Raw genomic sequence first — 22,320 nt, 5'->3', positions numbered from 1 at the left:
AGTTGGTCTTAAGGTCAACGAGGACAAGACCAAGTACATGGTGGTTACGAAGAACCCAAGACCAAGGGTTAGACAAAACGTAACAATTAATGAATACAATTTTGAAGTCGTCAAAGAATTTAAGTACTTAAGAGCGATCATAACATCTGAAAATAACTATGAAAAGGACGTGGCAGCCAGGATTATTGCAGGAAACAGGGCATATTACTCGTTAAGGATCCTACTTAAATCAAAAATACTCTCAAGACCAGCAAAAATAAGAGTATATAAGACAATAATTCGTCCCACAATAACGTATGGAAGCGAAACCTGGACTCTGAATCAGCGGGAAACAACAAAATTACTGGTACTTGGAAGAAAGATACTGCGGACAATCTATGGGCCTTGCAGAGAAGAGACAACAGGAGAATGGAGAAGAAGACACAATGATGAATTCCAGACAATATACGGAGATGAAAACATAGTACGCTACATTAAATCAAACAGAATACGATGGGCGGGTCACGTAATAAGATCAAGTGACGAAAGACTTCTAAACGCCACATTCTGGGAAAGGCCCGTTGGAAAAAGGTCAGTTGGTCGCCCAAGAAAGAGATGGAAGGACGCAGTAGCCAGCGATCTACGCAAAATGGGAGTACAGCAATGGGAAATAGCTGCTCAGGACCGACAACAATGGAGGGAAATAGTAAACGCGGCCAAGACTCACATAGAGTTGTAGAGCCAAATGATGATGATGATGATGATGATATTACCTACCTACTGAAAAATACGATTCTCGATATGATTACCGGTAGTCAAATACAAAAGTAACAAAAGTAATTATAGTAATCAAAGTAACGAATACTGTAAATGATTACTTTATACAAAAGTAACGATTTGTAACGAATACTCGAAAGTAACTATAATCAACATCACTACCTAACTGTAGCCGCTGAGGAACCCCATGTGGTACCGCATAACTTTCGTATAATATTATTTCGTGTTCTAAGTTTTGCCGTCGTCTTTGTAAGATGTTCTTTAAAGCTTAGCATTCTATCGAGTGTCATGCCTACATATTTTGGGTATTTAGTATGGTTGAGGAGTCTCTCTTCAAAGTGGATTTTTAACTGGAAATTAGCAAATATGTTGTTTAAATGAAAGCACTTACTTCGTCTTCCGTCAAGATACTTCCACCTTGGCGGTATTGGGCTGTAATCTCCAGCGACGGAAATATCTCCTGGGGGTAACCAAGCCGTTTGTTAATATTTGTTCAGTAGTCTCCAAATCTTCATGGCTCGTAGCAAGTGCCCAGTCATCTGCATATCCGAACTCCTTTAATGTGATCTCAGGCATGTCTGTTATATAATGCTAAAGATTAGGGGGACCAGCACCGATCCTTGAGGGAGGCCATTGTTTGGTTTCATTTGGGTACTGGTCTTATCGCCCATGATAACTTGAAAACCTCTATTGCATGGCATTGTATTGATGATATTAGTAAACTTTCTGCATGGAATCGCCCGCATTAATTTAAAAATTACCCCTTGTCTCCACACGGTATTGCACGCCTCTGATAAATAAATTAACACCTTGACGGACACCTAAGTTTTTCAAAAATGGTCAATTTGTACAGTGCCCTTTTTGTCGATATTATTATTCAAAAGGATGAAATATAACTAGGGCGACCTGAAATTTTACTCCAAGTATTAAAATTTTACAGAAAATATTGTTTAAGTTTTAACGCTTATCAGCGTTCTGCCACAATATAAGACTAGTATTAAGTCTATCTTGGCGGAACGCTGATATGCGTTCGACGTCATACAGCGTTGTGCCTATTGTCGTTTTCAACCTAATACATGCAGTGACTCGACGTCTATCAGCGAAATATTTTTCATTAAGAAAACGTATTTAAATAAAGCAATATTTATTTAAAGAAACCAAAAAGACATAATGATTCTTAAAACGTATTCAGAAGTCAAAAATATTAATTTATATCAACATAGTTTACGCATAAAGCTAACTTATACAAAGATATCTAAAAAATTATTCTTGATTTTTTGTTATTTCGTGCCACTCTTCAAAACAGTCTGGACATAACGGAGGCTTCTGGGGACATCCTTTACATCTATATCCTGATTCTTTCCGTTGACCTTTTTTGGCACACAGTCTACACTTCAAAAACACTTTTTTCTTATTCGATTTTGCACTTGGAATGCCTGGATTTCTTTCAGGCCAATGATTTGCTAAGTTTGTTTCATTTGTGAAACATTCAGGCTCGTAGTTTGAATTTTCCGGTAACCTGTTATCATGTTTTTCTCGACGAACTAAATTCTTTGCTTCTAAACCTGGTGGTAACTTCAAATAGGATTTAATGAGACTGTCACGGAACTCTAAATATCTGTACGTCTTGGAATTATTTTTACAATATTTTCGGTATAAGTAGAAAGAGTTCCATACAGTTACATCTAATAAATGGAAAATTACCTTCTTATACCAACGTATCGTTTTCCTTGGCGTTGAATAAGTTGAGGTCATCTGATCACACCTGTCGATGCCTGACATATGACGATTATAAACATCAACTTCTTCAGGTTTTATTTTCTCATGGCCATATCTGTTTTTCACTTGTATCAATCGTGGGTGATTTCTTGTGGTGATAACAAGAACATCGCGCTTATCACGCCATTTGGAAACGTAGACATTCTTTTTACGCATCCAGAAATGTTCACCCTTCTTGAGTTTTTTCTTTATAAGTTCCTTGGGGTTATTCCTGCGATTTGACCGGAGAGTTCCATTAGTATGAGTTTTTAAGCTTAATAACTTTTCAGATAATATAGAACTATTATAAAAGTTGTCCATAAACAGTTCGTGTCCTTTCATGAGGTAAGGCTTCATCAACCTCATAACTATAGCTTCTACTTTTGTAGTTCCCACATCGGAAGCGTTTTGAATATCCCCACTATACATTTCAGTATTTAAAAGATACCCATCGGAGGTTGTCAGTTCATAAAACTTAATGCCGTAACGTGCCTTTTTATTTTTGAGGTAAACTCTAAATCCAAGCCTGCCACGAAAATGTAAGAGGGATTCATCTAAAGACAACTCTTTAGACGGTCCATAAGCATTGTGGAATTTGGCTATAAGCATGTCTAAGAATGCTTGAATCTTTTCTTTATGTTTTGCGGTTCTCGAAGAGCAATTTAAAGTTCTCAATATTTTTTCAAACCTTCTTCCTGACATAATGTAACTAAAAATTGGATGAAAGTACAATACATCTCCATATGAAAACAACCTGCGCATGTTTGAAGTTGTAATTTGACCCTGCAATAAACACAGTGCCAAAAATTTCTTCATTTCGTCGATAGTCACAGGTCTAAAACTATTATCTCGAGCATTCCTTGTTTTGGGTCTATTAGATCTTGTTAAATCTTCTCCATAATTGTTGGTACATTCCACCAAATAGCTCATTATGTCATCGGTAAATAGGTATTCAAAAACATCTTTTGGACTATCTTCTGCATTTAAATTAATTTTCAGACGATTAGTGGATTCATCAAAGTTGAAATCTGGTATATCTGCAGTTGTAAACTCCCATTCTGTATCTATGTCATCTGAAGAATCAGAATTTTGATTCTGCAGTGCTTGTAGGGGTATACTGTCTTGAGATTTCTGAATAATTTTCTGGGAATCCTGGTCCAATGCGTCGGGCTCTTCTACTTCACTTTCCTCTGGCAGATTATATTGCTGGGGATTGTGAAGAGTATTATTAGACGTCTCTACATTGGAGAGCTCGGGGAGTTCGTTTAAATCAGAGTCTTCACTTTCATCTGACTGCGAGGCAGACGACTCACTGGGTACATAGTTTTCATCTGAGCTGAACTCTCCCTCATAAGCAGCATCTGAGTTCTCTTCATCCGACGTAATATCGTCATACAGCTGAATCAACCGCTGCTGTTCTCTCTTATACGGGTCACGGTCCGCCATCTGAAAGCAAAATAATATATTTTAAATTATACATCCTACTATAATAACATAAAATATTAGGCACAAAAATATCACACTAAATAAATTTATTTTTTACTTACATTTTTCGAGTAAAACTCGTATTCAACCTAACCTAACCACGTGTTTTACTATCTGCGGCACAGTACAACACACACCGCATACTTCAATATAACTGGCGACGCTGTACAGCTTCGCGTGTGACTTAGCCGGTTAGATACTTTAAATGGGTGGGGTGAAATAGAGAGGTGGAATTTACCAGACGGGTAACAGATTGGAAGGTATAGATAGGTATTCTATGACAGTGGCTTACGTGTTACCATGTATTTATATTATAATTATAACGCGGTACAGCGTTCTGCCACGATATTAGATTTTGTTAAGGACGCTTCACAGCGTTCTGCCACAACACAATTTTAAAAAAAGACGCTGCACAGCGTCTCTGTCCATCAAGGTGTTAAAACAGTAGATATTTGAAGTTGTTTTTTAAAAGCCTTTTTCTATATAGTTACTCAGTGGACTTGGTCTGTGCAGCAGCGGTTTGGTGGAAATCCTGCTTATTCCAGAGATATATGTTGAAGTATTGTTTGGCTATATAATTCTATAATAATATAACATATTTTCAAAAATTTGTAGACCATACTATAAGTGCAATTGGACAATAATTTTTTGGTAATCGTTAGGTTTTATGGTTTTAAAATGGCGACGATTTTATAAATCCCAAATCATGATTTGTAAATCATGTAATTGTAAATCACAATTCAATCCTAAATTTTAAATCATAATTCGGGAGTGTTCCTCGTAATATTCAACGTGTCTTGGTTTGTTTATTTCTAGTGCATCTTTATTGTGATTTTAGTATAGATATTTTTAAAGAAATGTGACAATTTATAAACGTAAGGTGATCTGGAAAACTATCAGATAATGATAATGTTTCATTTCTAATAAACTTGCGTCGACACAAATAATAATGAGGAAATTTCCAGATATAGTTAATTATGTATATATTGGATGCACAATATTATTACCATATCTTGATTAACATTAATTATCTCTAGTGAACGCATTATTCAAGATATACATTGCAGTTGGTAATTTGGATATTTGGTAAATAGACTACCTACTCTTAATTAAGTTAGTTGTTAAGTGCCTCATCAACTAAATATAAAAACATGGAATACATTAGAAAAAAGAATACAAGAAATATTGGATATTCTACACATGTTATTCAAAAGTTAGCCACAACATCTTCAAGTTGGTATTCAAATGGTTCAGGAATAAGAAAAGTAATATATTAATCGTACTATACCCTATTTTTAAACCAGGAGGAGTAATTCAAATTTTTATCGCACCATAATGCTTGCTTGCTTGTTTGTAATTAGTTCAACCTCAGGCAAGTTTACTTCACTGTTTTGAAATTTTGACACTAATGACATTTAGAAATTTTGACACTATTAACATTTCATAGGTTAATTAATTTACATCAACGATTTTTTGTGTTTGTTGCGTTGTTACTGTAGTTTTTAGATTTTAAGTCTGCTTTTGTATAAAAAACAGTTGATTTAGAACTGTTTCGCGTATTAGTATAATATAATATTTATGGATTACCGTCGAACGCCGATATGATCAACCAAAAAGAAGACGTAACTGGTGATTTTTCTAGGGACTTTCTTGGTTGTGAGTCTATCTATCTGGAGTTGGTTGAAAACGTCACAGTTGACAGTTTTTAATTTTTGCTAAAAAAACCTCATCAAACCTAATTTAGTGTGAAAACAGTTGTTAATTCTTGTTAATTTTTTATTTATCGTTGATAAGAAGTCGAGGTCCGCTGGGATGAACAGCCTCGGCTTCTTTTCGCAGTGAATATCTGTTGTGAATTTTGTTGTGTTTGACATTTGATTTTTTGGAAGAAAACTTAAAATAGACAAATCTGTGATTATCGTTCGAGGTGAACGGACGACTCATCCAAAGGGTAAGGGCCAAAACTATCTATATTTCCCTGTTAATTTCTAATTTGCATCGACTGGCATAGATTTTAAATTCGTCAATCTGCCGCATAAGATGGAGGAAGAAGTTCCTCCCGATCCTCCTCCACCACCTGACCCTCCTAATAAAATCAACCAACATGAATGTCAATCTCAACCTCCAATTATTATTCAGAAAAGTCTTAAAGGAAAAAAACAAATACTATTTTCGGAGACCGACATAGGTCCTTATGAAGTATTTGTCCAGGGTCAGGATAAAAATATTGGAGATTACCACGTGTTAAGTATAGCTAAATCTATTTCTGTTTTAAAAATTAAAGACATCACGAAAATCAGTAGAAAAGGTAAAAACAGGATAGGGGTATTATTTGCCACTAGAAAAGCAGCCAACGATTTCGTTGTGAGGAAAGATTGGGAAGCCCTAGGGTATGACGTGTTCATTCCATTTCATCAGATTTCTTGTAGGGGTATAGTAAGGGGAGTTAATAAAAGATTCACAGAGGAAGAAATAAAGGAGGCATCAGAAACCAACTTGGCTTTATGTAAGATATTAAGTGTAAAGCGAATGAACCGGAGAGTACAAGTGGATTCAAAGGTTGAATTTGTCTCCACGGGAACTATTAGCATAACTTTTTCAGGAAAAACTATTCCTAAAGAAATTTCCATATATCAACTACCAATGAGGGTCACACCATTCATCAGCCCTGTTCTTCAATGTGGAAATTGCTTACTTTATGGCCATTCTACGAACCAATGTAGAGGAAAAAAGAAATGTGCTAGATGCGGAACTTCTCATGAGGATTCTTCATCTAATACGTGTACAAAATATTGCATTTTCTGCAAATCTTCTGACCATGAATCAAATAGTCGTAATTGTAGAGAGAGAGTCAGACAAAAAGATATTAAGGATCTAATGTCCTTTTCTAATCTATCTTTCTATGAGGCAAGTCAGCAGGTTCCTAGGATCCATAATATTTCATCTTTAAACATAAACGATTTCCCCCCCTTACATAGCGATCAGAATAATTCTAATGGCATCTTACCACAGGAGAGGAGGTCTGCAGCCTCAGCTCAATATTCAAAACCTTTTAGTCAAGTCACTCAATCTCCACCAAAAAGAAGAAGACCTTCAATACAAGAAAATACAGGTTATGATAAAATCTCCCACCAAAGACTACTTATTAATCCATCAGGTAGAAGAATAAATGAGCCTTCGACTTCAAAATTCAATCCTGCTCACTCTGATTCTCAAATCACTAACTCACAATCTTTATCCCAACTTCATTTGGATTTCAATCAGGCCATGTCTATGCTGAACCAATCTCACAGGGAGCTCGTCATGACCTTCATTGGGGACTTAATAAACTCAAAATCATACTCCATTCCTTACAATATGGCAGATCTAAAGACTAGCATAAACAAAAGTGTATCACCTTTCAATACAAATGTAAACCAGGGTCGGAGGGGAATAGAGGATCTCGAGCCTGAGGATTCGAGATCTTTTGACTCCTTGGTCTAGCAAACATACTCTTTATAATGAATCCTAACACTCCGATAACTATTATTCAGTGGAATATACGTTCGTATAACACTAATTCTGACAATCTAAAAATCCTTATAAAAAACCTTAACCCAGATATAATCCTTATTAGCGAATCTTGGCTCTCAAACCAACATGTTATAAGATGTAGAGGGTATCAAATAATCAGAAAAGATCGAGAGGATGGCTATGGCGGATTAATTACTCTTATCAAAAATAATATTGATTATAGGGAAATTCAAATTGTCAATCCAGGCTTCAATCATGATGTCCAATTCCAACTCACATTTCTCCCTAACTTTAATTTGAATATTCTTAATATATACTGTCCACAAGATAACTCTATCTCCAAATCCAACTGGTTTTCCCTTGTTAAATTACTTAATAAGCCATTTTTAATCATGGGTGATCTAAATTGTAATCATAAGGCATGGGGTAGTTCTAGAGACAGTCACAATGGTAGGATTATTTTTGATTCTTTGGAGGAACTTGAGCTAGTATTTCTCAATGATGGGTCCCCAACTAGACTGGTGGCCCCAGGAGGCAGTAAGTCGGTAGTAGATCTAACAATGGCATCAGTCGATGTGGCAGCCAGTGTGGGCAAGTGGTCCACTATTTCAGATACTGGAACTAGTGACCACTTCCCCATAATATGTCAGATAGGTGTATGTCCTCAATCTCCCCCGCATTCATGTAAAAGAAGAAATCTAAAGAAAGCTGATTGGTCTACTTATCATAACAATTTAAACAGCATTTTCTTAGCTTCTCCCAGGGAAGATTACGAATTTTTTACTAACTCCATATCATCGGTAGCTGATGAAACAATACCTTGGCTTCACCCTCCTAATAATTCCAAATACCACATTCCATGGTGGGATGACTCATGTGCTGAAGTCGTCTCTGCGAGAGTGTCTGCCTTAAAAAAATTTAAAAATATCCCCTCAATGGAAAACTATATCGAGGCTAAAAAGAATATAGCCAAATCAAGAAAATTCCTAAAATCAAAACGTAAAAATAGTTTCAGACTATTTTGCAGTAAATTAAATAGAAACACTCCTCTAAAAGTTGTGTGGGAGAAAATTAATAAGGTATCGGCTTCGAAACCTTCAATATATACACAATTGCCCTCTACTCCTATATCCCACGAAATTCTATGTTGCTTAACCCCCCTTTCCGCTGTCAATAAAGTATTGGTTAGATCTCCTCAAGCCCTAGAACCGCCATTTGCTCTCGACGAGTATCAGAACTCCCTCTCAATTAAATCTGACTCGGCTCCTGGTTTGGATCAGATTTCCTACTCAATGTTAAAAAATCTTCCCGTTGTTGGATCTTTGTTATTAATTCAACTTTTCAATGAAAGTCTTAGAACGGGTATAGTTCCTGTTCAGTGGAAACAATCAGTAATTTTACCTATAATCAAAAAAGATAAAGATTGTAATAATCCGTTAAACTTTAGACCAATAGCTCTTTCTTCATGTGTAGGCAAAATGCTCGAAACTCTTATAAAGAATAGAATAGAGTGGATTGTGGAACATAATAAGATTTTTAATCCACTACAACTAGGATTTAGAAGGGGTGAGGTTGTACGGAATGCCTTACATACCTCACCTCAACAATTCAAATAGGCTTCGCTCAAAATCAATACACTGTTGGCATATTTCTAGATATCTCTTCTGCTTATGATAATGTCAATATATCACTCTTGTATTCCAAATTATTAAAGTATAACATTCCAACCCAACTGGCTAATTTGATTTTCTGCCTTCTAAATGATAGAGAGCTATTTGTCAAAGACAAACTGGGACAAACCCATGGCCCAAGAAAATCAAGTCTGGGACTACCCCAAGGTTCCCCATTAAGCCCTATCCTCTTCAACCTATATTGTCTTTCCCTGTATAATTTAATCCCCTCTTCATGCAAACTAATTCAGTATGCAGACGATTTGGTTCTTCTGATTAGAGGGAGTGATATTAATGAATTGGTAATTAATGTAAATAAATTATTGATTCAGATGGAATCATGGTTGCTAGACCACAATTTAAATCTGTCTAAGAACAAATCTTCTGCAATATTATTTACAAAAGGAAACACGAAAATCTCTCCCCCTAACGTAATATTTTGTAACCAGAATATTGGTTGGGTGGATTCAGTCAAATACCTGGGGGTAAATATTCAAAAAAACTTAAAGTGGAATTCATATGTAAACTCAATAGAACTAAAAGTAAATCGTGGCCTGAATGTGATGAGAGCTCTTTGTGGGACTTATTGGGGAAGTGATCCAAAAACCTTACAAATTGTACACAATGGTCTGATTCAGAGCCATCTGGACTTTGGCTGCCAGGTAATTTTCGATTGTCCAACTTCCTTAATTAAAAGATTGGAGAAACTAAAATACAAAAGTATCCGAATTATAACTGGATGCATGAAATCTACCCCAATTCATGCTCTCTTAAGTGAAAGTGGTCAGATCTCGCTTAAATCTAGATGGGAATGGCTTAGCTCTAAATTTATATTAAAAAATTTAATGTTAATTGGCAACCCAATTATTTCCGCTCTCGACCTGTTAGACTTGGCAATTCAAAGGAACCAAAATCATTGGAAAAACAGAAGTATTCCATTTCTAGTGCTTTTAAAAAACAAATTTAAAAGTACTTATCCCAACTTATATTTAAGTGACTTATACCCATGCCATAACTTTGAACTAGACCATCAATTATCAACAATTCCAATCATAAATATCCAATCTAATCGTTCAGATGAACTTGCCTCAGTTCAACTCCAAAAAATAATTCTAAATAAACCTAGTCACACCAAATTCTTCACGGACGGCTCGGTTGATGATGAAGGATCAGCAGGCTTTGGTGTCTTTAGCCGAGAGATCAACTATTCTTATACCAGTAAACTACCTAAGTATACCCAAATATGTACGGCTGAGATTGTCGCAATTAATCATGCCCTCCAAATTATTTTGAAAAATGGGATTAAACAAGCAATCATCTGCTCGGACTCTAAAAGTGCCTTACAGAAAATAGGCAGATCAACCTATTCTATGGAAACAGAACATTCATCGTTCATGACCAAGAGAGGCATCATTGAAGCGAAATAAAATAACGTTAATATTAGTCTGGCATGGATTCCAGGACACTCGAATATTAAAGGGAACATGGTGGCTGATAAACTAGCTAATATAGGTAGAACCTTAAATGTAGCTGCTGGTATCACTCTTCACTATTCCAACTTTCTACCAGACATCAAGCATTCCATCTGGAATCGGTGGAAGCAAGAATGGCAGGGGAAAAATCGAAATAATTCATTTTACTCTAAAATTGTAGGTCAGATAAATAAACTCCCCTGGTACCACAATTTTGCATACCAAGACAGAAGACATATAACCACCATTATTAGAATGAGGACAGGTCATTGTGCTACTCCAGTTCACCTATTCAGGATAGGAGTAAAAGATGACCCATATTGTGACTGTGGCCGAGTTGGGTCCTTAAATCATCTGATTTTTGAGTGCCCTATAAATATGTCACCCAATTTTGACCTATATAAAGAATTAGCCAAGACAAATATCCCTACTCCCATTGAAATTTGCTTACTTATGTCCAACCTTAATCCACGTAGGATTAACCTGATCCTTAAATTCCTTAACTTAGCCAAACTTAATTTATAAATTAATCAATTCCCAAATTTGAATTAAAAAAATTAAGAAGATAAAGATATAAAAAGATATTGGACCTCCAAATGATAAAAGCCTTAACCCTTATGGTATAATATTGCCTTTCCTGTAGGGACTGTCTGGCCCTATACGAAGATGTTCCTGCTAATATATATTTAAAAAAAAAAATTGAGGCTTTAACATATATATTTGGAAATATTCGACTGCCCAGAGCAAGACAAGAGTATTTCCCTGGTGTAAGCTGGGCGAATTATCCCGAGGGATATAACCCAATAAAGAAAGAAGAAGAAGAAGAGTCTATCTATCTCTTTTTTTAGTTTACTCCTCCTGGTTTAAAAACAAAGCTTAGTCGCAATAGTAAATTAATAATTAAAAAATACTTATTTCAAGATCACAAATAATTATTTGTCAATCAAATAATTTGTTCTAGTTTCTGGCAGCAGTAAAATGTATTTAGAGTTAAATAAATTACATAAATTCTTCTTTTTGCTTCAATTAATTTAATTCAAAAAATATTTTTTGGTCACCCTGTATAAATAATGATTTTACTCGAAACCACTGTCTCGGGATACTTCTCCAAAGTGGACTATTCTCGACAAAATGAATTTATTCCATAATTTTAAACTTCTCTGTAAATGTTCCACTTCAAATTTCCGCGGGAGTTGTATGTACTTTCTGTGGGTTTACAGGTTTAACTCCGCATTGAATAATTTTGGTTTTGAGAATAACCACTGTTTTGACGACGTTTCGGCAAAGTCGAACTTGCCATTATCAAGTCAGGTAGTACCGCTTCTTGCTGGTGCATGAAGTAAACTTTGATAAGTTTAAGTAATAATGGGAACGAAAATAAAAAACGGGCAAGAAGAGGAAAACGTTAAGGAGAAGCGTAGATAGGAGGAAGAGATTTGTAAGCAACAACAAAAATGAGAACAACAGAATGATACAAAAACCGATTTAGCAAATCATCATCATCATTCTCTTTGCCTTATCCCTATGCGGGGTCGGCTTCCCTAATTGCATTTCTCCACACAATTCCATCTTGGGTCATTTCAGTGTTAATCCCCTTTACCAGCATGTCCTGCCTTATCGTCTCCCCCCAAGTCTTCTTTGGTCTTCCTCTCCTACTCCTTCCAGGAATCTGCACTTCAGCTATTCTTCGTATTGGGTGATTAACGTCTCGACGTTGAACATCACCAAACCATCTTAACCTATGCTCTCTCATTTTGGCATCAATTGGTGCCACACCTAGACTTCCCCTAATATATTTATTCCTAATTTTATCCTTCTTTGTCACTCCACTCATCCATCTAAGCATTCTCATTTCCGCCACATGCATTCGTTGTTCCTCTTTCTTTTTCACTGCCCAACATTCAGTTCCGTGCATCATAGCCGGTCTTATGGCTGTTTTATAGAATTTTCCCTTCAGCTCCATTGGAATTTTTCTGTCACACAACACACCACTCGCTTCTTTCCACTTCATCCATCCAGCCCTAATTCTACTGCATTCATCTCCATCTATTTCTCCATTACGCTATAATACCGATCCTAGGTACTTAAAACTATTGATTTTCACAATCATTTCATCATCCAAAGATACCATTTTATTTGTAATAACTCCATCTTTAAATGAACATTCCAAATACTCTGCTTTTGTCCTACTAAGTTTAAACCTTTTTCTTCCAGAGCTTGTCTCCACTGTTCCAGTTTTTGTTCTAAGTCTCTTTCACTATTTCCTATTAACACTACATCATCAGCATACATTAGGCACCATGGAATACTACCCTGTAGTTTCCCTGTTATCTGGTCCAAAACTAATGAGAATAAATAAGGACTAAGCACCGAGCCTTGGTGCAATCCTACTTTCACCGGAAATTTATCAGTCTCTCCCACACCTGTTCTAGCACTAGTCATTACTACCTCATACATATCTCTCACAATCTTTACATATTCGCCAGGGACTCCTTTCTTATTGAGTGCCCACCACAGAATCTCTCGGGGAACTCTATCATATGCTTTCTCAAGATCAATGAATACCATATGAGCGTTGGTCTCTTTATTCCTGTATTTTTCCATCAGTTGCAATGAAAATTGCATCTGTTGTTGATCTGCCCTGCATAAAGCCAAATTGATTATCGGATATATCGGTTTCTTCACGTATCCGTCTATCAATTACTCTCTCCCATATTTTCATGGTGTGTTTAAGTAGTTTTATAGCCCTGTAGTTTGTGCATTGTTGTATGTCTCCCTTGTTTTTGTAGACAGGTACTAATATACTGCTTCTCCATTCGTCTGGCATTTGTCCAACTTCCATAATTCTATTAAATAGACCTGCTAGCCAAGTTATTCCTGTCTCTCCCAATGCTATTTATACTTCCCCAGGAATATCATCTGGTCAGACTGCTTTTACTTTCTTTATTTTTTGAAGGGCTTGAGCCACTTCCTCGTTTGTTATTCTGGTAACCATTGCTGTTACTGTGTCCGTTAACTCCACAGGCTGTCTTTCAAATTATTCATTTAATAAACGGTCAAAATACTTTCTCCATCTCTTTTTAACATCCATATCGTGAATTAGTATTTTATTATTTTCATCTCGGATACATCTAATCTGATTAAGATGCTTTCTTTGCTCTCTGTTTGGCTAATTTAATTTATCTTTGCTTCGCCTTCCCTGCTATCAAGTTGATCGTATAGGTTTGAATACGCTTCTGCTTTAGCTTTTGCTACTGCTACTTTCGCTTCATTTTTGGCGACCATACAGTTTTGAAGATCTATGTCCGATCTGGTTTCCTGCCACTTTTTATATAATTTTCTCTTCTCTTTTATTTTTCCTTGTACTTCATTTGACCACCACCAAGTCTCTTTATCCTCAAACTTCTTTCCTGACGTTTTCCCAAGTATTTCAATAGCCGTCTCTCTAATAATATTGGCTATTTTTCTCCAAATTGTGTTAGGGCTTCTTTTCATGTTTCAACATATTTTTTCTACTATTCTTTCCCTGAATAGACCTTCCTTCTCATCTTTTAGCATCCACCACTTAATTTTTTGTGGTCCTCTCCGATAGTTTTTTTTAGTTTCGCTTTTTTACTTCGATGTCCAGAACAGGCAGCTGATGTTGTTGACTTACTGTCTCACTAACTATTAACTTGCAATCCTTGCATTCACGTATGTCTTCTTTTTTGATCATGAGTCTATTTGGGATTGATGTTGTCCACTTTTGTAGGTAATAAGTTGAGTTTCTCTCTTTTTAAAAAATGTGTTAACAATCGCCATATCCAATGCTGTTGCTAAATCTATCATATCATCTCCAGCTTCATTTCTAGTTCCAAAGCCTAATCCCCCATGTATTGTTTCATATCCTGTCTTGGCTTGGCCCACATGTGCATTGAAATCACTTCCTATTATAACTTTTTCCTCTGCTGGAATATCACTCAGTACGTCTCCTAATTGGTCATATAAAGCTCTTCTTTCATTCTCACCCAGACCTGTTTGAGGAGCATACACACACACAACATTCAATACCTCTTTATCAATTACAAATTTCACTGGCATCATTTTATCATTCTATCATACTAAAAACCGATTTAGCAAATAAAACAGAATAACAACAAAACGATTTAAAATCATATCACGAATGACAAATAGCTCGGCCAGGAAGAAAAATTATGGGAAACTTATCGTTTCAAATTCCAAGATGGACTGTCAAACTAACGTCAGAACGTGTATGTATCGATCTGTAAATTAGTGCCGAAATTATAACTTTAAATACTAGTTATTAAAATTATTTTTCGCTCAAATAGTGACTAATAACAATTGTGTTAAGTGTTGATCATCAAGAACAAGCCGTAGCTTCGGTCAGTACTTAAACACATTCAGTGTCAAACTGTCAATAGTTTTTCACTGCTGCTATCCCGCCCCAAACGGTTAGGCAACCAGTATTGCAGTGATGTATTCCAGGTTATCACTTATTTCCAGACATCCAAAGCGTTCTTCTTCTTGTAGTGCCTATCCGTTTCGGATGTTGGCGACCATCATGGCAATCTGTACTTTGCACACTGTTGCTCTGAAAAGATTTGTAGTGGTTGTGTTGAACCACGTACGTAGATTTTTCAGCCACGAAATCCTTCGCCTTCCTGGTCATCGCTTTCCGTCTATTTTTCCCTGTAAGACCAGTTGCAGCAGTCCATATCTTTCACTATTCCTCATGATGTGACCGAGGTATTCTAATTTGGCTGTTTTTATTTTGATTAACAGCTCCAAAGCGTTAATACAAAGAAATTCAAGTTACTTTTGACTACATGAAATGAGTAACAATTTAAATCAATGTTTTCCCACTGTTAGCAACACCATGTCTGGACCCAATTCTTCCAGTAACCTTACTATCCAATATTTTTGTCATTATTTTTACCTAATGTTTTTTAAGATTTAGAAATTAACTGTTATAATATAATTAGTTTTAAGTCCTCATTGTAATTAATTATTGTATAACCAATATTGTTTGTGTCAATGGCCATTGCAGCCGAAACACATAAATTTAAATTAAAAAAATCCAAGATGCAGGTAGACAAAAAATGCCTAGACTGAGAAAGAAATGGCAGCTTCCTTGGTTGTGTCGCTGGTAGGACAGACAACAACCATCTTCCAATTTCTTCCCCAGGATGCACTCAGTTACACTTTTCTTGTTCAAACTTTAGAGAAGATAATTTAAAAAAGAGATCACACATTAAAAGTGTGTTAAAATAACTTTTTTATATATTGGCTTTGGATTGCTTGATCCATTCAGCCACGTTAAAAGAACTTCATCAGGTTCCGATGACAGAGATAGGAAACAAGTACTTTATCGTTGCAATGGATTATTCATTAAAATGGCCTGGTATTGCACCCCTTCCTAACCAGGAAGTAACTATAGTACCAGAGGCATTAATAATACATATCGCATCAATACGTGGAGTACCTTTATTGTTAAGTTCTGATCAAGGACGAAACTTGTATTCAAAATTATAGAAAATTATAAGAAATTATAAAAATCTTAGATATTAAGAAAACTCGCACTACGCCCCTTCATCCAAAATAAGATGGAATAGTCGAAAGACATAATAGAACTGTTTGGCGAAGTTTTAATTGTGGAACAGGTTAAAAATTTGGAACGCCAGACTACGAAAACGTTCCATGTATTTTGTTGATAAACACGAGATTGGTGTTTATCACTAGGGAGCGGATTTTATGCTAAATGCATATTGCATCCATATTTCGCATATTTGAGAACTTTACTAAATTTTGCATATTAAAAAAACATGCATATTTTGTGCCTATTTAAAAACATTTAAGTCCAAAAAAGATTTTTAATTTTTTAATTCAACATAAAATATTTCCCCGCACAGGCTGTTCTATCAATTCGAGAACTACCTGAAGAGAGACGGCTCATTCACTGCCTTTTCATTTTTTCTTAGAAAATACCTGATCTTCACACAAAGTACTTACAGTGCTTATAGTACGCCGTTATAAAATGGTGAAGGATGGTTTACCAGGAAATCCGAATTTTATTTATTTTATTATATTTAGTAGGTACCTATATTGTCCAAGTAAAAAAATATTGTGGAATAACTTTAAGCCGGTGAAATATGATATCCTTCAAATTTAGATATTAGGTCAAACGTTTAAGAAGCGGCCCTTTGAAAGCATCTGTGTTTTTACGGCCAGACCTCCCGCATATCTATTCACAAGTTTTGTGCAAAACCTTAGTTTTAGTTCGGTAGCTAGCAGTGTGTTAGTACTGGAGTGTACGTGTGTTAAGTGATACGAGTGTTTTGTTTGCTGTAATTATTTTGGATATTGGTTTAGTATTTCGTTTGGAGAGTGTCAAGTGTTGATTATTGTAATTTAATTAATGTGAATAGTAATGTGGCGCCCGTGGGATAATGTAAATATCGCGTACGATAACGCTGATATTGTAGAAATTGCCAGTGCTAGTGTGAATGTAATTACTAAAAAAAGAGCTCGTAAAGAAGATTCGAATGCATTTAAATGCAGAAACACAGCAAGTATGTTTGAATGTATACAAAAATCTACGTACGAAATTCGACTTCGATGAAACACTATTGACACAAGCCACCTCTGATTTAACAGAAATTCCACTTTCTACTGTATATAAAATAGTTAAAAATGAACCCTATCATCGCAAGAAACGATGTGACTACAAATTTTAAAGACCTTTAAATCCTTCAATCGTAAAACTATTGAAAACCACAATATACGACTGCTACAAAAGCAATGAAATACCTACAATAGAAATAATAAGAAAGAAATTGGAAACAACCGGTCGAAATATGAACTGCTGTGAGAAAACTCTTCAAAATTGGATAAAAAAAAATGGGCTTTAAGTTCAAAAAAATAAATAAATGTCAAGCAATTATGGAAAGCCAAATAATAGTCAACAGACGTAATATGTACCCAGAAGAAATTACTAAATATAGGCAAGAAAATAGGAGAATTTATTATTTAGATGAAACTTGGTATGCTACCCACGATACAGTAAAGAAAGGATGGGCAGATGGTTCAAGCATGTGCATACCAGAAATGCCTGCAAATAAAGGCTCGCGACTATATTGTACATTGCGGAGGAAGTGAGGGATGGGTTCCGAATGCTTTAAAATTATGTGGGAAGAAAATGGAAGATTGTAACGTTGACAACCACAAGAATATGGAAGCTGACGTTTTTGAAGATTGGTTTGAAAGCTCGCTGATCCGAAACTTGGAGAAAAACAGCGTAATAGTGTTTGACAATGCTTCCTATCATTCCCGACAGCTCACTAAAATACCAAAGAAAGCTGACCTGCAAAATTTTTTAATGGAAAATGATTTGTATTTCGAAGATTTTTACACAAAAAAACAACTTATTGAAGTTCTACACACGAAGCAATTTAGAAAATTATACGCTCTAGAGAGTATTGCCGAAAAGCATGGACACACTATATTGAGACTTCCCCCCTACTTTTATGTTTTCAATCCTATTGAGTTAATTTGGGGACAATTAAAACCGAGTATAAGGCGTTCAAAAAGATTTCCTAATTTTGACAAAAAGGTAATTGAGATAATTAAAAAAGAAGTAGCTAATATTACCAAAGTAGACTGGCAGAAAAGAATCGCCAAAGTGACCAAAGTAGAAGAATATTATAAGAAGATTGGGCACTTCCACATTAATGGTGGAAATAAATTTATTATTGAATTGGGCGAGGATAATGACGAAGAAAATACGGAAGAAGGAGAAAATGAGTTAAGTGTATCAGTATTTTAATTGTTGTGTTGTGCAATTCATTTTCCAAGCATAAGTGTACTAATGAAAAGACTCGGTTAAAAAAATATTTTTAGATTTTGTATTTTTAATAAAAAAAGAGCGGGACATGCTTGCATTTTGTGCTGAATTTTAAAAGTTTTGAACCGTATACCTAAAGTAATTTTAGATCTAACTGTGTTTTTATAAAGTTCTTTTAGTATCAGTAATTCTAACAATAACAAGATTAATTATAAAAGCTATTCTACATCAGTTATTAATGCGGTAGGAGGGAGGTCCCTGTGAGGTTAAGTGTTATTAAAAAATTGATAAAATTAATTTTAACACTTACAATATTATGTCCTGCTTTAACGGTATTTACCTAAGTATAAATAAATATTTTTAACTACATATTTAATTACCAGAAAACACCAGCTGCCGGCCTAATATTAAAGAGGAACTACCCAAAGCTACAAAAATCTAACCTATTACACTATATAGATTGCTTGAACAATACTTCTGGTGATTCTTTTAAATCCCCTATTGTTAAGAGAATTTACACCATAGTTTTACACAAGGGAACATATTAGTGGTGAATTCCCTGATGTAAATGTACTAATAAGTAGCGTAAAAAAAGTATGCGTCAAAAGTCCTTTACGGGTCCAGTTGTACAGGAACAAATTATCTAATGTACCTTTACCTCCCGAACCAGTACTGACTAGGTGGGGAACTTGGTTGGAAGCTGCAATTTTTTATGCTGAACATTTTGTCGCAATTAAGGAATTGGTTTTAGAATTTAACACCGAAGACAGTGCTATTATTATAAAGGCACAATTGTTAAAACAACTTTATTGGCAAATCAGCTAACTTTTATCAAGACGCATTATAGTTTTATGGTAAAAACCATAAATAATTTAGAAAAGCGGAAAATGTCTTTAACAGAGTCCGTCGAAATAGTTATAAATTTTGAAGCAAACATTTCGACAGTTTCCGGCGAAATTGGTAATTCAGTTAAAATAAATTAGAATTGGTTCTAGAAAAAAATAATGGCTTTAAAACTTTGGAGGACATATGCGAAATTTTTAATGGAAATTTTGAAATTGATTTTGGTGCAGAATTTTTGGCCTTAACAAGTTATTTTAAATACGCCCCAATTATTTCTGTTGATGTTGCAAGGAGTTTTTCAAGTTATAAAAATATTTTATCTGATCAAAGAGAATGTTTCCTCGTAAAAAAATTGGAAAAACACATTGTAGTGAATTATAATCAAAGATATATATAGTGATACTGTTGTTTTATTTTATATAGGTAACTATTGGTATCAGTCTTTGTAAAAAAATGTGAATAAATTGCATATATAAAAATAATGATTTTATTTGAAAGATAATAAATAAGATTCCCTATAAAAGAACCCACTAGAATAGAATAGAACAGAAAATTTGTGGTTTCTCGAAATGCGCATTTTTTGAAATTTTTTTGTGCATATCTTGCGCATATTTCGTAATTTTTTAGTGCATATATATGCGCATATTTCCTCAAAATTGATCGCATATAAATCCGCTCCCTATTTATCACCAACTGGTGATAGACACCGATTAGACACCGATTAACAAATTTTCAGCTTTTTTTGGTACGCGGGATCCGGGCCTAGATGTTCTAATAGAGTGTGTAGTGAAAGCAATACATTGGTGATTTTAGGTATTTTTTTACTTGTAGTATTATTAATAAGTTACTTCTGTGGGTTATAAGTATTTATCCAAACCATTTAGTAGTTTTCTTGCCAATTCTGTATTTTACTGCTTTCATATTCATTTTTCCGACCCACATTCCAGAAACCCCATAAATTTGATAAGTCCCTAATGGAAAAATTTTCCCGGATATTTATTGACTGAGGACAGAAATATGTCTAGCCAACCCTCAAAAATTTTTACCAGAAAAAATCAAATTACCGACGGCCTGAAATATTATATTTTTATGGTGGCGTCTGCAACCTATCGTCTTTAGGGGATTATCAAGACACTGTAAAAAACTTTAAAATTGTGTTTTTGTGTGAGTTTTTTAGTTCAGTAAGACTTATATGAAACATATGTATAATATTATTTTGTAGAATTTCATTTCAGTTAAGTTACTTCATAGTTTTTCTTCTAATGAAGAAATTGTTGCTGGTATGAGAACATTATGAAAATGTTAGGATACAAAGACTGAAATGCTCAAAATCTTGTTGAATGTGTTTATTTACAGCAGTTTGCAGGCGACCGGTTTCGGCATCCACAATTTATATGCCATCATCAGGCCCATAAGAAACTGAACAATTTATCAGTACAAGAAAAGTGCAGTATACAACGCGGTGTTAAATTTTAATTTGAAGACCATGTGTTTTCTCAATTTCAAACTTATATAGAGGTTTATGATGTAACTATGTTGCCTAGGTGTTCTGTTTTCTCCTTTTTTGAGTATAGTATAAGTGCAAAAGATCCTATAGTTATATAGTGCACTATAGTGAAAAATATGACAAAAAACGGAGCTAGTGTAGGACTGCACATATTTAACACAACATTGTATACTGCACTTTTCTTGTACTGATATCTTGTTCAGTTTCTTATGGGCCTGACGATGGCATATACAGTATGTCCCTGTAAGTTGTATCCATATGGAAAACTTTTTTAATATTAGTTTTACGAAAAAAAGTTATTCTTCATAAAAAGCTCTGCATGGTCCAAAACCTAAGATTCAACCATCAGATATCAAATTTTATGAATATTATACGAGGTATGTCAAAAAGTTTAAATTCCACTAAAGAGTAAAGTAGCTCTATTTTTCACAATATAAAAATTGCTATAATGGAAAGTTGTTTGGAATTAAAAACTATATTTTAATATGCAACTACATCTTTCTAATTGAAGAAAATTTTTTTTGAAGTTATACTTCTTTACGGGCGTAATGACGGTGAAATTTTATATGGGAAAACCTAGCGACCGGGCGCATGCGCATTATAACTTTGTTCTGATTGGATGTTCAAATGACATGACAAAAATTATCCAATATGGCAGCTGTGGCACAGCTGTGGGACTGTGGTTTGGTTATAATGTATGCTTGTTGCGTTTTAAAATTTGTAGGAAGAGAAACAACAAACAAAAAGTTAGTTAATGGTTATACTGCCTTTTTAAATAGTTTTCATATTATATTTTTGGACTTTTTACATAGAAGAGATAGAGATGATTGTTGCATGCCAATGTGAAAGCTCATCAAACTGTGACTAGTAGGTATGAGTGCCGCAGATCTCGCTTATTCAAAGCTAAAGAATCTTTCACTGGTAAGTGTTTTATAAATAGTTGATCAAATTTTGTTATGATATTTGAACATAGCCACTTTGCACGACGCAAGTGATTGCGAAATTTATTAGTCGTTATACGGGCTCCGATACCTACCTTGAACCTACCAAAATACATAAGTAGTATGTAATACTTTTATTTACATAATTTGATTACCATCAAAATTTCTATCAATATTCACCTAATATATTGTTTTCTTACTCTATGTTTTGTTGTATTTTTTCAATTCTAAATCATTTCAATTCAAAATCAAAATAATTTGATTTACATAAGTTAAAAATGTCAAAAGGTTAATCTGTTTAGTTAGACGATCTTCGCACAGAATGACAAGCTGTCTCTGTGGCGAAGTTTTAATGCGAGTGAATCCCAATACAACGCAAATACCAGCCGCGTGGTAAGTTGGTTTGAATCCCAATAGAAACTTTTATTTTTTTATTTTTTTTATACATTTTATGATTGTAAGTATATTTATTATATAATTTTATTTTCAGAAAATACGTATTTAGTTAAAAAATTTTCCGAAAATTAATGTTCAG

General features: G+C 34.7%; 1 protein-coding gene across 1 annotated transcript in view; it reads right to left on the bottom strand.

The window, feature by feature from the left end:
- The window catches only part of LOC126891687 (probable serine/threonine-protein kinase kinX), a 51,195-nt gene that overhangs the window by 17,541 nt on the left and 11,334 nt on the right, over positions 1–22,320 (bottom strand). Inside the window, exon 2 of the mRNA XM_050660936.1 lies at positions 3,633–3,960. Coding sequence (XP_050516893.1) covers positions 3,633–3,960 — 328 coding nt within the window. The remainder of the gene's footprint in view (positions 1–3,632; positions 3,961–22,320) is intronic.

This window comes from Diabrotica virgifera, chromosome 1 (genome assembly GCF_917563875.1).
Source record: "Diabrotica virgifera virgifera chromosome 1, PGI_DIABVI_V3a".
Taxonomy (NCBI): Eukaryota; Metazoa; Arthropoda; class Insecta; order Coleoptera; family Chrysomelidae; genus Diabrotica; species Diabrotica virgifera.
Note: the sequence above shows the minus strand (reverse complement) of the source record. Positions and strands in the feature narration are given on the sequence as shown.